At 40.8% G+C, this 14,735-nt stretch overlaps 1 protein-coding gene across 1 annotated transcript in view; it reads right to left on the bottom strand.

Annotated features, from left to right (window-relative positions):
* The window catches only part of Herc2 (HECT and RLD domain containing E3 ubiquitin protein ligase 2), a 139,734-nt gene that overhangs the window by 96,194 nt on the left and 28,805 nt on the right, over positions 1–14,735 (bottom strand). Inside the window, exons 13-23 of the mRNA XM_013011908.1 lie at positions 14,179–14,372; positions 13,234–13,434; positions 11,997–12,225; positions 11,777–11,901; positions 9,916–10,094; positions 9,204–9,388; positions 6,813–6,968; positions 5,748–5,933; positions 2,477–2,647; positions 1,535–1,638; positions 225–375 (exon numbers count right to left, since the gene is read on the bottom strand). Coding sequence (XP_012867362.1) covers positions 225–375; positions 1,535–1,638; positions 2,477–2,647; positions 5,748–5,933; positions 6,813–6,968; positions 9,204–9,388; positions 9,916–10,094; positions 11,777–11,901; positions 11,997–12,225; positions 13,234–13,434; positions 14,179–14,372 — 1,881 coding nt within the window. The remainder of the gene's footprint in view (positions 1–224; positions 376–1,534; positions 1,639–2,476; positions 2,648–5,747; positions 5,934–6,812; positions 6,969–9,203; positions 9,389–9,915; positions 10,095–11,776; positions 11,902–11,996; positions 12,226–13,233; positions 13,435–14,178; positions 14,373–14,735) is intronic.

The following is a 14,735-nucleotide window of genomic DNA, read 5'->3' as shown; positions in this document are numbered from 1 at the left end:
GAGCAGTATGAGACAAGTCACCAGGCAGACATTCCTATGCACTTGTCCTCTTCCTCAGTGGCTGAGGATGAGATGAACAAATGGAAGCCACCCACAGCTACTTGGTAGTGGAGATTCTCACTGCCGTCATGAGTTGAATCTTCTTTCCTCTCTTGCTCTTAATGGTACTTATGGCTCAATTATTTACTTGCTGATTGGTTAGCAGAATACAAAGTTTTTCTTACTGGCACATTCAACCTCGACAGGAGACAGCGGTGTGCTCACTGCTAAATAAGAAGCATGTAATCCAAGAAGCAGGCCCAGGTTCCTCTCTGTGTCTATTAGAGGTGAAGAAAGACTTCCCAGATCTGGTATGGTAACCACTTCTTGGTCAGGCTGGAAAAATTAGTTTCATCATCAGTCTGAGAAAACAAGGTTAATTAAAAACATAACACCAGAAAAGCAACAGCTTATGTGCTTAAGAGCAATAGCCCTCTTCTTTGTAATTGAAAGAATTTTGCTTCTACACAATTCTTCCCCAAACATTAGAAGCAAGTGAAGGCACAAGTCATCCTTGTTCCTAATCCTAAAAAGTTTATACTAGCATGCCCAAGTCACACACTCTAATAAGCACACAGCAGATGAACAGCTGTGGGGTGGGGGAAGGAGAGTAAAGGATTCCAGAACATACATAAAGACTTAGAGCCAGATGCAGTGGCCCACGTTTGTAATCCTAGCTCCTTAGGAGGCATAGAGTGTGAAGATCACAGTCATGGCAAAATGTGCTCAGAACTCCAACTCCATCAATAAAAAAGCTGGGTGTGATGGCACATACCTGTCATTCTAGGGACTTTCTGAAAAGTGTGACTAGAAGGCTCATAGTCCATCATCCATGTAGATGAGAGTCTCTCTTAAAAAAAATAAGTGTAAGCTGGGCACCAGTGGCTCATGCCTGTAATTCTAGCTACTCAGGATGAGATCTGAGGATTACAGTTCAAAGCTAGCCCAAGCAGGAAAGTCCAATTAACCACACAAATAAAGCCGAAAGTGGAAGTGTGGTTCAAGTGGTAGAGTGCTGTATTTCCTACATATCGATAGGTTTTAGAATAATTTTTCAAGACCATTAGAATGTTCACATCAGAAATGTTCACATGAATAAATACGAATCCATTTGTCAAATTATCTTGATAGCCTGGGTAGCTAATTCTAGCTACTCAGGAAGCTTAAATTTGGAAGATCACAGTTCAAGGCCAGCCTGGGTAGAAAAGTTTTTGAGACTTGGATCTCCAATTTAAGTAGCAAAAAACCAAACTGGAGGTATGACTGAAGTGGCAGAGCACCTGCTGTGAGTGAGCAAGCCAAGCAAGTGTGAGGCCCCTGAATTCAAGTCCCAGTAACAGAACAAAAACTTCATGTTTATCACTATTACCCACTGCCACCTCCAAAGTCCCTATCAGTACTTCAGGGTCAATAAAACTCATCCTATTACAAACACACAGAAGAGCCGACTCCAGTGTTCCCCACGGGGTCGCTCAAAGCAGACCCAGAGCCTCACCTCCAAATACTGGCCAACACAGAACGCATGCATGGACTCGCGTGTGTCTTCAAACTGCAAAGCTGCTTCTAAAGCAACCACCGGGTCTTCTCCTGCAAACTGAGCTGAAACAAAAAGCATAAAAGCAACAAGACTTCACAATAATTTGCTTAGGTAACAATAACAGGCATGAAATAAGTCAGCCTGAATTAACTCAAAAGTGAGTTATCAGAATAGACTATTCTCGCACTCTCTCCCAGGTTTGCCTGGGCCACTGAAAACTTGAAACAAGATCTAAAAACATTGAGACAAAAATTGTATGATGACAGATGGATGCCAGTGGCTCACACCTGCAATCCTAGCTATTCAAGAGGCTGAAATTTGAGAGTTGTGGTTTGAAGCCAACCTGGGCAGTGATTCTTATCTCCAAATAACCAGTGGCTAATATGGCAGAGCACCAACCCTGCATGAAAACCCAAGAGTTCAACTCCCAAAAACTTCCCTACACTCAAAAAAAAAGAAATGCATGATGATGAGAAATTCTGCAATTTGTGCTTGAATCTGTGGGTAACATAGATACCACAGATACGTGAAAATGTGTGATATTAGGGCAGAAATAAAGGAGATCATGCTGTTTAAAAGAACACAGGCTGCAAACTTTTAAAACTGTCAGCTATCATCAGGTACTGTTGGCTCACGCTTATAATCCCAGCTACTCAGAAGGCTGAGATCTGATGATCATGGTACAAAGCCATCCAGGGCAGGATAGTCCCTGAGATCTTTATGTTCACTTAACTACCAAAACAAAACAAAAAAGCATAAGTAGAGCTGTGGCTCAAGTGGTAGAGCACTAGCATTGAGCAAAGCAGCTCAGGGAAAGTGTACAGGCCCCGAGTTCAAGCCCCAGGACCGGCATAAAAACAAAACAAAACTTTTAACCATAAAGTAGAACTATGTCCTTACCCAGAATACTATTTCCCGTTACGGACTGGGTCTGGAAGTCCTTTATGTCATACACCTTCCCATCAATCACCGTCCAGAAGCCACCATCCTTATTGTGATTCTCCAGATCAGCTTTGCGAATAAGCGTTACTTCCTCGTTGTTTCTGCAATTCTGACCTGTAAAAAACGACTCTGCACACACATAAGCCAAAACCCAGTCAGTCAGTTCTTCAATAGATCAAGTGAAAAAAAAATGTGTAAAAGAACAAGCAGAAACAAATTTATAATCAATAAGAGATTAATCTCTTTCAATTAAGTAACACTACAAACATTCCATTGAAAGAACAGTTTAAAACACACACACACACACAAGAGCACTAATATCAAATGTGAGCACATGCCAGGGCACAGAACAATTCTCAACAGACTTCAAAGAAGTCTGTTGTTAGAAGTCTGAAGTTAGATAATGTGTGCTGCCAGTAACATAGTTAACCCAGAAGGGGATAACAAAAAAAAAAAAAAAAAACCTCGCCAATTTTTTAGGAATTACAAAGTATACTTTGAAGTAACCCCAAATTCTGAGGATAGAAATGACTATGAAATTAGAAAGTGCACTAATTGGAAAGATAATGAAAATATACAGATAATGAAAACACTATAGATTGAAACGAGGTCTATCGCTAATGTATACTAAGGACATTGATGCCTTAACATACATATATATATATATATATGTATATATATATATATATATATACACACATATAATTTTACTTTTAAGCTAGTAATTACATCAAATCAGTAAGATTCATTCATTCATAATACACATAATGATACTGAAGAGAGAAGAGGAAGAGGAGGAACTTGATTGGCCACTTTTGAAAAACCTAGGATACCACCTTGGTACCAAAAAAAAAATGGGGGGGTGAGGTAGGGGGCAGTAAGAAGCCAGGCTCTGGTGGCTCATGCCTGTAATCCTAGCTACTCAGAAGGCTGAGACCTTCTGGAAGACTTACTTATAGTTTGTGGAGTTTTTGTTTGTTTTGGATTTTTTTTGGTCTTTTCTTTTTTGGTACTGGGGATCGAATCCAGGATGCTGCATTTGCTAGGCAAGTACTTTGCCACTGAGCTACATCCCAGACCAAGACTCACTTACAATCCCAATTTATCTAGAGGCTGTCACTGGATTTCAAGGTTCTACTTTCAGTGGCTAAGACCAAGTGAATTGCTGGCTGCTAGCTGCTGAGGGAGAGGGGAACAGGGAATTAGTATTCAATGGGAAAAGTTTCAGACAATCAGAAAAATCCATAGTGATGCATGATAACTGTATAATATGAATGTACTTCAAATGCCACTCACTGTGCACTTAAAAAGAGTTAAAATAGTGACTCTTAAGAGTCTTACTGTGTTGTCTAGACTAGTCTCAAAAGCCTGGGCTCAAGTAGTCCTTCTACCTCAAGCCTCTCAAGTAGCTGGGACTATAGGCATGCAATACCATTTCCAGCTTGTTAGGAATATCTTCTTACTGTTAAAAAAAATAAATAAGAAAGGAAAAAAGTGTGCTTCCCACTCCATTCTACACAAACCCACCAAAAGACTATTCCCAAAGACATCCACAGGCCATGATGATTCTATAGCAATTCTACTGACCTTATACATACCCCACAAGAAAAAAAAACAAAAAACTCATTCTCCATTTCAGTTCAACACTAGCCCAGACTTGGTTACCAAGATCAGAATGTGTGGTTTTCTATAATGAAATCCATGAGGTAGTTTTTCCCCTGACTATGTAACATTTTCCACTGCATGGTAGCTAACACTCAAGCAGCCTTTCTCCTGAATTACAGCTTTCTTGTTTACAAAGAGGCTATGGTTCTAAGTACTTTGGAGAGCCTTTCAAGAAAAGAAAATTACAAGAAAAACTACAAGGAAAATGACAGACATAGATGCAAAAATTTTTAAAAAGCGAACCAAGACTAGCAATATGTATATAATCATCAATGCATTACACCTAACGTAGTTTAAGTTCAAATCTATAACGTTAACACTTAAAGGGGGGGACAAGTCAGCAGCCTTACAGCCTGGAGAGGAGCACCTTTTAGAGAGATAAAGCAGTTTTTAGGAGGGTCCTGTTACTTCTTAAGCCTATATGGTCAGTTACAGAACAGGTGTGGTGGTACATGCCTGTCATGTACCACCAGCTATTCAGGAGGCAGAGACTGGGAGGACTGTGGTTCAAGACCAGTCCAGACCAAAAAAAACTAGTGAGACTATCTCAACAAAATAAGCTGGGTATGGTGGCAAATGCCTGAGCTATAGGTAGTACTCACTCCTAAATCCACTCCTAATACAAGCATTCACTTCTAAATAAAAGTAAGTAGTAACTATATTAAAAAATACAGACTGTTCAACATCCCAAGGCTATTTTCTTTGCCACCTCTTGCTTAGGCTCCTGTTTTGTAAAGATGATCCAAGATGAGAGAAGGAAAACTGACCCAGCTGGAGCTTTTATGACGTGAAAGCTAAACCATGACTGCGTAATTCTGAATCCAGGAAACCAGATTATATAGATCATGCCAACGTAGACTTAATAGGCAAAAATGCCAAAGCTCAAAACTTTTTGAAAAACAAAAGTTTAATTTCAGTTTGGGGTACATACACACTGTTGTCAGGGCTGGGAAGATGGCTCAGTGGTAGAGCGCTTGCCTTGCATGCCTGAGGCCCTGGGTTCGATTCCTCAGCACCACATAAACAAAATGAAAAAAGCCGGAAGTGGCGCTGTGGCTCAAGTGGTAGATCTGAAGAGCTGAGGGACAGCGCCCAGGCCCCAGGCCCAGAGTTCAAGCCCCACAACCGGACCCAAAGAAAACCCAACACACACACACACACACTCACACACACACACACAAACACACACACACACACACAAAACATATACACTGTTGTTGTCTACAGACACATGCTCAAATAATATCAATGGCTTCGGGAAGTCAGCCATGATCAATTCCTGCCTCCTGAACTGTGCCACATCTACCTACTTAAAGAGCACTTTCTGGAAGAGTCCTAGAACCACCTCAAGCACCGGGACTGCCATTTCAGGATTCAACAACAATGACTAATAGAAAAAATCTTCCTCAAAGTGATTACCATCATGTTCCACTCACGTTGTACCAGCCATGGACATGGCCAATAATTGGCCCTTCTTTTAAACGTGCACTTTCAGACAGAAAGGCAAGAAATGGTGAGATGAAAAGAAACACTCGGCAAAGCCCTTCAGATTACGATGTCATACCCATTATTCCAGGCCAGGCCAGCTCTTCATGGTCATCCCTCTCCTTTTCTGGGGCCAGGTGATTGAAGCGATCGAGGTGTTCCAACAGACCACCCAGCAGAGGAACAGCTCCAGCCTCTTGCATGAGACCAGCATTTTTACTGAGAAGAAGCACTATAGAAACCACTAGCTCAGGAAGAAGAACACCTACATTACAAAAAAAAACCAAAAAACAAAAAGGAAAGCAAAGAAAAGCTGTAAGACTTTTAAAAAGTGTTTATCCTATAAAGTACTTGATAACATTGCTGTGTATTTAAATTAAAAGTCACAAAATAAGGACTATTTAGCTTTTCATATTTCTACACAAATTTTACGAGGTGTAGCTATTAAACAGAATGCTCTGAATTACAAATCGACTTCCAAAACTGTGTTTTAAACACAGCACTATGAACTAGTCTTTTTTTTTTTGGCCATCCCGGTGCTTGAACTCAGGGCCTGGGGACTGTCCCTGACCATCTTTTGCTCAAGGCTAGCACTCTACCACTTGAGCTTAAGCCACAGCACCGTTTCTGGCATTTTGTGCTTATGTGGTCCTGAGGAACCAAACCCAGGGCTTCATGCATGCTAATCAAGCACTCAACCTCAAGTCACATTCCCAGCTCTGAACCAGTCTTTTATTCAGAAAACTAACATTACCACTCTATTACCAGAGAACAAACCTAATCTCACAAAATTAGTAGCAAAAGATATTAACACTGAAATATATTAAGGTTCTAAGAGGACAACTAATTTTCATGCTGGCGAAACAAAATTAAATCATCACCTTCGACCTCATTGTTGGAGGCTAATACTGATGGCACAAATTGAAACAGCTAACTAAGGACATTTAGTCTCATGCCAGATGGCTTAACCACAGAACTGCCAAATGAGAAGGGTGGGGAAGATAGAAGGAAAAGAAAAGAAAGGAAGATCGGAGGATCAGAAAGATTAGAGTAAATCCAGGACGTTTTGCCAGGAAAGGAAACATTTCAGTTTTCATTCATCTTAAATAAATACATGTCCACAGTCGGACATCAAGAATGGTACCTGTGAAGTCCCCTTCCAGGATGCCGGCCACCTCTGCAAAGTGCCTCCAGCTGGTAGAAGCAATGCTAGCTGCCACAGGTAGTATGTCTCCAATGTGTGTGCACAAAAGGGCTGTGTACTTTTTTAGCAAAGAACCAACACCCATCAGATCAGGACCTGGAAGGAAATTTAGAAAGTTTCATTTTCACTATTAAAGATTTACTCTACAAACTGACTAGGTCTACTTTTGCAATCCCCAGGTATACATCCTTTCCAAAATAAAATCTGCTAACTCTTACTCCTTGGCTTTTTTTTTTTTTTTTTGGTCAGGCCTGGGTGCCTGTCCCTGAGCTCTTCAGCTCAAGGTGAGTGCTCTACCACTTTGAGCCACAGCACCACTTCTGGTTTTCTGGAGGTTAACTGGAGGTAAGAGTCTCATGGGCTTTCCTGTCCAGGCTGGTTTTGAACTACGATCCTCAGACGTCAGCCTCCTGAGTAGCTAGGATTACAGGTGTGAGCCACCAGTGCCTGATTCCTTGGCTCTTTTTTATGTCACAAAATTTCAAGGACAGTGAAATTTGTGCCACATAGTATCTGACTTTTGGGTCTACAAATTCTAAAGTCACAACTTAAAAGGTTTTTTATAACATTATATCCAACATACCAATGTGTAGTTTTTCTTAAAGTCTGCAAGTTTTTTTCCCCAGTATTCAAATGAAGCTAAGCATTTTTCAGTCTCATAAATGAGCTTTTTATACCTTCACAACAGTCCCTTCATTCAGACTCTTTAAGTTTGCCTATTTGATCTGAACTTCTATCATGAAGTACGTAATTCCTTTTAGGAAGTAACTAAGTTATTTTAGAGAAAAACTTTTACAACAAAGCAGCAGAGTTTCCCACTCTCCGCAGAGAAGACTACATTAGAAAGGATCAGCCCTCCCTTGAGTATGGGTATGAAAAACCATTCAGGCATAGGGCAGAGCATTTTTATTTATTTATTTATTTTTTATTTTTTTTATTTTTTTATCGGTTATGGGGCCTGAACTCTGGACCTGGGCACAGACCCTCTGCTCTTCAGCTCAAGGCTAGTGCTCTACCACTTGAGCCATAGAGCCACGTTTGGCTTTTTCTGCTTATGTGGTGCTGAGGAGTCAAACTCAGGGCCTCATGCATGCAAAGTAAGTACTTTACCACTGAGCCATCTTCCCAGCCCAGGGGAGAGCATTTTATACAGCTTCTTGTTTGAACCCTCACAGGTACATCAGGGATTATCTCAATGATGTAAGAAATTTTTGGCTCTGGAAAACTCAACTCAATGTCTAACAGCTATTAACCAAAGCTATAAATAAAACTCAAGTCTTCCTGCCATTATACCCGTGTGGATTCCCTACGCAACAGGAATAATCACTATGCAATTCCCACATCACCTCAGTCAATAATGATGTGTAACTAATAACGTGGAACAAATGTGACAAATCTTCTGTAAGAGTAAACTGTATAAAAAGCAATGTATTTCTGACATCTAAAGAATTTAAATGTTGTCAGGCTCTCACCCATAATCCCAGCTATTTGAGAGGCTGAGATCTACAGGATCTCAAAGGCCAACCATGGGAAGAAAAGTTCACCAGACACCATCTCCAAATTAACCAGAAAAAAAAGCAGGGCTGAACCAGCTTAGCAAAATTCAGGCCATGAGTTCAAATCTCAGTCCCATCAAAAAACAAGAATGAAATTATGAGACACCAGAATCAAGAATACTGATAAGTATAATATACATATATTTGATTAAAAAACTGGATGCGGGGCTGGGAAGGTGGCTCAGTGGTTGAGCGCTTGCCTTGCATGCCTGAGGCCCTGGGTTCGATTCCTCAGCACCACATAAGCAAAAAGAAAAAAGCCGGGAGTGGCGCTGTGGCTCAAGTGGTAGAATGCCAGCCTTGAGCTGAAGAGCTGAAGGACAACGCCCAGGCCCAGAGTTCAGGCCCCACGACTGGACCCCCCCCCAAAAAAAAACAAACAAACAAAAAAAAACTGGATGCACCAGGAGCTGGTGGCTCATGCCTGTAACACTAGCTACTCAGTAGGCTGAGATCTGAGGATCATGGTTAAGCCAGCTGGGACAGGGAAGTCCATGAACCTCTTATGTCCAATAAACCACCAGAAAACTGAAAATGGTACTATGGCTGAAAGTGGTGGAGCACTTGCCTTAGCTGAAAAGCTGAGGGACAGCGCCCAGGCCCAAAGTTCAAGCCCCACAACAGAACAACAACAACAAAAAAAGATGCAAGTAAAGCCTTCAATATTGATGCAGTTTAAACAGAATGAGAACTGCATATATAAAATAGACATATTAAAAAACTTAAATAAAAAAGCCAAAGCACACAGAATACTTTTATATTTTAGACAACTTACTAGAAATATCTGAGGTCTGACTAAGACTTTCTCCTGGATAAAGTTTACTGATAAGTAAGCGCTGAAAACGTAGCAATAGATCCAATGAAGCCGATCGTTCACGACTATGCTGCTCAAAGTCCAAACATGATGAAATGCGACGAGCAACATCTTTTAATCTGGCTACAGTCTGAGAAGCAATGTTCCTATGGAGTGGAAAAGAGAATTACAGGTGAAATGAGTTCTTTATATTAAAAAGGTAAGAGTTGTAGGTTATAAATTAGTGTCAGAAGTACATATAATAAATACATGCAGGTGTATCTGCAGTGTAAGCATAACCAGAGGCCAAGCTGAACCAAGGAACAGAAAAGGCACAAGATAATGATGTCCCTTGCTTTATAAATGTGCTCCCATGGGATCTCATGGACTAGCGTCAAATGAGAGCAGATTTTGCTCAAAGAGGACTATTTCTATATAAAAAGTATTTCTATATAAAAGTATTCTTATAACTATATAAAAGTATTCGATATAAAAAGTTTCCATACAAAAGTATTTTATATAAAAAGTATTTTCCCCCAAAGTTGCACTGCATATATAACCATGACCTACTGTAAGAGGCAATTCTTACTCAATTGTCAAACACAGTCTTGAGACCTTGCTGCTAAATTTCAGCAAATTAATAAGAAAAAACAGTAACTCCCAGCTAAGATATAAAACAGCGGATACTATTTACCTAAGAAGCTGCTGTATGAGCTGAACCAAAGGCAAACACTGCTTGCCAGAAGATTCATAGATCCCTGTATTAATAAGGTCTTTATCCAGAGGAGTCCTACTTCTATGAAAGGTTGAGGCATTTGCTTCCTGTTCATCAATTTCTTTCTCTTTCTGTGCTTCTTTTTTGGCTTCAATATCCTGTAATGCATAGAAACAAAAATGGTGACCACTGATCTCATTAACAGGTATAAGCATGCTATGTCCAGTTGTCAGCCTCTGCAAGCAGTAGCACACAATTTGGTAACACTGTCCCACATATCTTCAGCAACTCAGCAGCAACTCAGCTGCTCAAGTTCTAAATAAACTGTATTTCCTATGGATCCAGTGGCTGGGCTACCATTAATATAATGATCTCTTTTTCCTTCTGCCAAGTCCCTAAAATCTTTGTCCCTGCTACTGGCAAGTTTAATCAAAAACACCTAGTATGTATGCTCTGCTCCATACAGACTAGAAGAGCCTATCAGCTTTATAAGGAGAGTCAGAATTCTCATGAACACTGGCTTAAATGTAAACAGTAAAGCCGTTCTGGGATACTGTAAATTCACATGTACCCTGGGGCCCAGCAAATTCCATAGCAAAGTATTTATCCAAGGGAAAAATCATATTCACCACCAGACTTGTACCCAGCATGGTCTTACCATTTTTACATAGTCAAAACCAGGAACAATCAAATGTAATAGATAAACAAATAGGCCTAATAACCTTAGCTCTACTGGTTAAAAGCAGTTAATAACAATGGAGTACTTTTCAAGAATAAAAAATAATTTATCAGGCTGGAGATGTGGCTCAAGTGATAAAGCAACAGCCAAGAAAGAAAGAGGAGATGGTGTGACTCTGAGTTCAAACCCCGGTACTGACAAAGAAAAAGAAAAAAAAAAACCCTCAACATAGGAAAGAAAACACAATATTTGTTGCCAGGTGCCAGTGGCTCACATGTGATGTCCTAGAGGACTGAGCAATGAAGATCACAGTTCAATATCAGCTCAGGCAGAAAAGTGGAGAGACATTAATCTCCAATTGAACACCAACAATCTAGAAGCAGAGCTATGGTTCAGTGGCAGAGTGCTAGCATTGAGCAAAATAAGAGTACACAGACAGTGCCCAGGCCCCAAGTGCAAGCCTTAGAACTGCACTCGGAAAAAAAACCCTCAATTGTATAAAATTATGTGGTTGAACCTGAAAAACAGTATAAGAGGCAAAAAGAAAGAGGATTATGTAGCAGACAGATGACAGCTAATCTGAAGGGTGGGACAGTATCCTGACTGAATACAAAGGAGCACAGGATCTTTGTAGAAACAGAAAGGACTCTACACGATGAAAGGGGTATCTGTCAAATTCATTAAGTCAGATGTGTAAGGTGGAAGCATAATTCAATAATTTAGTAAGATAAAAGAGTTTTAAGGAAAAACAAACACTTGTATGCAACTAAAAGTTTTGCACCTGGCACTGGTGGTTCATACCTATCATCCTAGCTCCCTAGGAGGCTGAGATCTGAGGACTGCAGTTCAAACTCAGCTAGGGCAAGAAAGCCTGTGAGCCTCTCATCTCCACTCAACTACCTAAAAAGCCAGAAGTGGAGCTGTAGCTCAAGTGGTAAGGGTGCTAGCCTTGAGCACAACAGCTCAGGGACAGCACCCAGTCCCAGAGTTCAAGCCCTGGAACAGGCAAAGAAATAGATAAATACATAGATAAATAAATGTTTTGCATTTTAGTTTCATCAATGAGTCTGGCAGTATCGTAAGTTCTACATATGGGTCAGTGTAGCTCACCACCAGGCAGAGTTGCCCGTCTGCCCCCTCCCTTGCAGCCTAGGCCCACACCTGGATTTCTGCTGTAATTGCTGCATTTAAGGCTGACTCTAATCCTCCATCAGCCATCAAGCTGCCGACCAGCAGATCAATCATGAATCGACGGCCTGGGCTTATGTTCACTTCATTACCTGAAACTAGAAAAGAAATTGGTGGGTTTTTGTTTGTTTGGGCTTTTTTTTTTGCCAATTTGAAGAAGTGCCACTCCCTTCCCCCTCTTCCTCACACACACCTGTGCAGGGCAAGAGTGCAGAGAGGGCCCGGGCCCGCTCCTCAGCCGTGGGCAGCAGCACCGACCAGCCGCTCTGCAGCACGGCCTGAGCGGCCGACTGCACGGTGCTCAGCACGCCTGCACTGCTGGCCAGGGTCACCACAGTTTGCTTCAGGCTGTTCAGGAGGACACTGCCCAGACCTAAACCAAGGAATTCTGGGTCAACCTGGTGACTAATGGCAGCATGCAACTGAAAGGGAAAAAAAACAAACAAAATAATGTTCACTAGGATCTCACAAAAGTAAACCGATTTCAGATGACTGATAAACACTAAATAAAACTTAATTTGAAAAACTATATAAATAAAATTAAGTTTTCAGTTCAGACTGAAATCCCTTATCCAAAATGCTTACAACAAGAAATGTTTGGAATTTTAGATCTTTTAAATTTCGGAATATATGCATATACTTGAGATATCTTGGGAATGGACCAAAGTCTAAACACAAGATTGATTCATGTACCTTACACACATAGCCTGGAAGTAATTTTGCAGAATATTTTAAATCACTTTGTGCACACAAAACAGTTTGAATATACTGAATTTTCCACCAATAGTATCATGTTGGCATTCAAAAAAGAGTTTAGAATTTTTTGGAGCAGTTCAGATCTATGATTTTAATTTTCAACCTTTATATGCATTTTTTTAAAAACTTACACAAAAAAATTTACCCACATTAGTTGAGTATTCTCATTATAAGAATACATTTTTTGAGCTGGGTATGGTGATGCATGCCAAGAAGTCCAGCTACTCAGGAGGTAGAGATAGGAGGATTGGTTTTTTGAGTCCATCAGGCAAAAGCTACCAAAACCCTATCTCAAAAACAAGTTGGGATTGGAGAAGCTAGGGAAGAAAAATGGAAGTGGTTTCTCCCACCTCCCATCTCCACCCTTCTTCTCTTTTACTTGACAGTTTAACCAGAACTTTTTCTATAGACAACATGATAGTTCCAAGACTATATTCCCCAAAGTTGATTATGGCCAGAATAAAACATTCTTATTCTTCCCCTGAATAAAAAACTGTCAGCACAAAAGTAAGTTTTATAAGCCTCAACCACATCACAACATAATAATCTTATTTTAAAACACCTCAGAAGTTTCACTGACAGTTCACTAACAGGGTCAGTTGAATACCTGCACTATGCATAAACAGTCCTGAGTTACTTATAAAAGGAGCAGGGGCGTGGGAAAGTGCTGTCACCTGAAGTCGCAGAAGATTAAGCGTGGCCACAGCCATGCACTCCTTCTCCTGGGGAGGAGGCCAGTCAGCAGTGCCATCCATGCCCTCACTCACTTGCCGCAGCAGGAGATCCAGCTGCTCAAAAGTCATCGAGCAGATGTCTACCACAAAAGGAACACGGAGGCCAATGGACCACTCGGAACAAGATGACCAGGCAAAGCTCTACAGGAGAAATATGAGAACCTGAAACAAAATCTGCAAATTCAGCTCCTGGACTGTCTGTCCCACAGAAAAGATAATACAACTCGGTGATAAAAACACTTAAATGATGACTTACTCATTCCTCTCACTAACTGCCCACATGGATGTGGATGGATATCTAGCTTCCAATTTCTTCTCCTATTTCACTAACACCATCTTATTTTGCCACACTTAAAAAATGAAAAGTATTCTTTAAAAAAGACTTTTACTCTCAAATCACCAATCCACTAGGTGGATATGGGGCTGTTAATCCACTTAAAATTGTACCAACAAACCCCACCAATTATCTTTTCTAGAATGCTAATTTCAGTAGGATTTAAAGGGAACTTCCTTAATCTGATAAGGCATCGAAAAAGCTGTTGTTAAACAAACAAAAAAGCTCATAATAACCATTATCGTAGTAATAAAGTAATAAAGACACAATGCTGTCCTCCTCAGATCAAGAGCAAGGCAAGGATGCCCATTCTCACTTCTATTCCACACCACTTGCCAGCCATGAACAGAGCAACAAGACAGATAAAAGACATATAGCTTGACAGGAAGAGAGAAAGGCCCCTAAGAAGAAAAACCCAAAAAAGAACACAGTGAAGCTCACAAAGCAGTGTTTCATACACCTGCAGGACATAAGACCAACAAAGTCAGTAGTATTTTTATATCTTTGCAATGAACTATATGAAATACCAAACCAAACTACATACTCAGTACCTGGGCAGGCCCACAGGCAATTCCAACTATGTGTTTGGTGTCCAGTCCTGGCAGTGCAGCAGGTTCTGGCTTGGTCACACGCAAAGTGTCAAAGTGCTGGCACTGGTCATTGCTCCCCCAGCTGTGCACCTCACTGTCCTCGGTCAGAGCCAGGCAGTGGGTGGAGCCTGCAGCCACGTCAATCACCTTCTTGCCTGTGAAGAATCAAGATGTGCAAATGCAGCTTCAACACCAGGCCTTTAACCTGAGACAGACATCTGCACCACAGCTACTGGGGCTCGGATGGCATTATGTATTGGCTTAAGGACACCTTGTTCCGTGAAGATTAAGCACGATTCATCTTGAGTATTTATTAAGACTTACATTTTGTCACCTGTAATTTGTTAAGATTCAGAGCCTACAAATTATCACTAGTGTTTGAAAAGGATCAGCTGGGTTTTTTTCAGTCAGAAAGAGGTGTGTGTGTGTGTGTGTGTGTAGGGGAGGGGTATTTGTGGGGTTTTTTTCAGTCAGAAAGAGGTGTGTGTGTGTGTGTGTGTGTGTGTGTGTGTGTGTGT

The sequence above is a fragment of the Dipodomys ordii genome, unplaced genomic scaffold, assembly GCF_000151885.1.
Source record: "Dipodomys ordii isolate 6190 unplaced genomic scaffold, Dord_2.0 Scaffold15, whole genome shotgun sequence".
NCBI lineage: Eukaryota > Metazoa > Chordata > Mammalia > Rodentia > Heteromyidae > Dipodomys > Dipodomys ordii.
The sequence above is the reverse complement of the archived record's forward strand: the minus strand, read 5'-3'. Positions and strand labels throughout refer to the sequence as shown.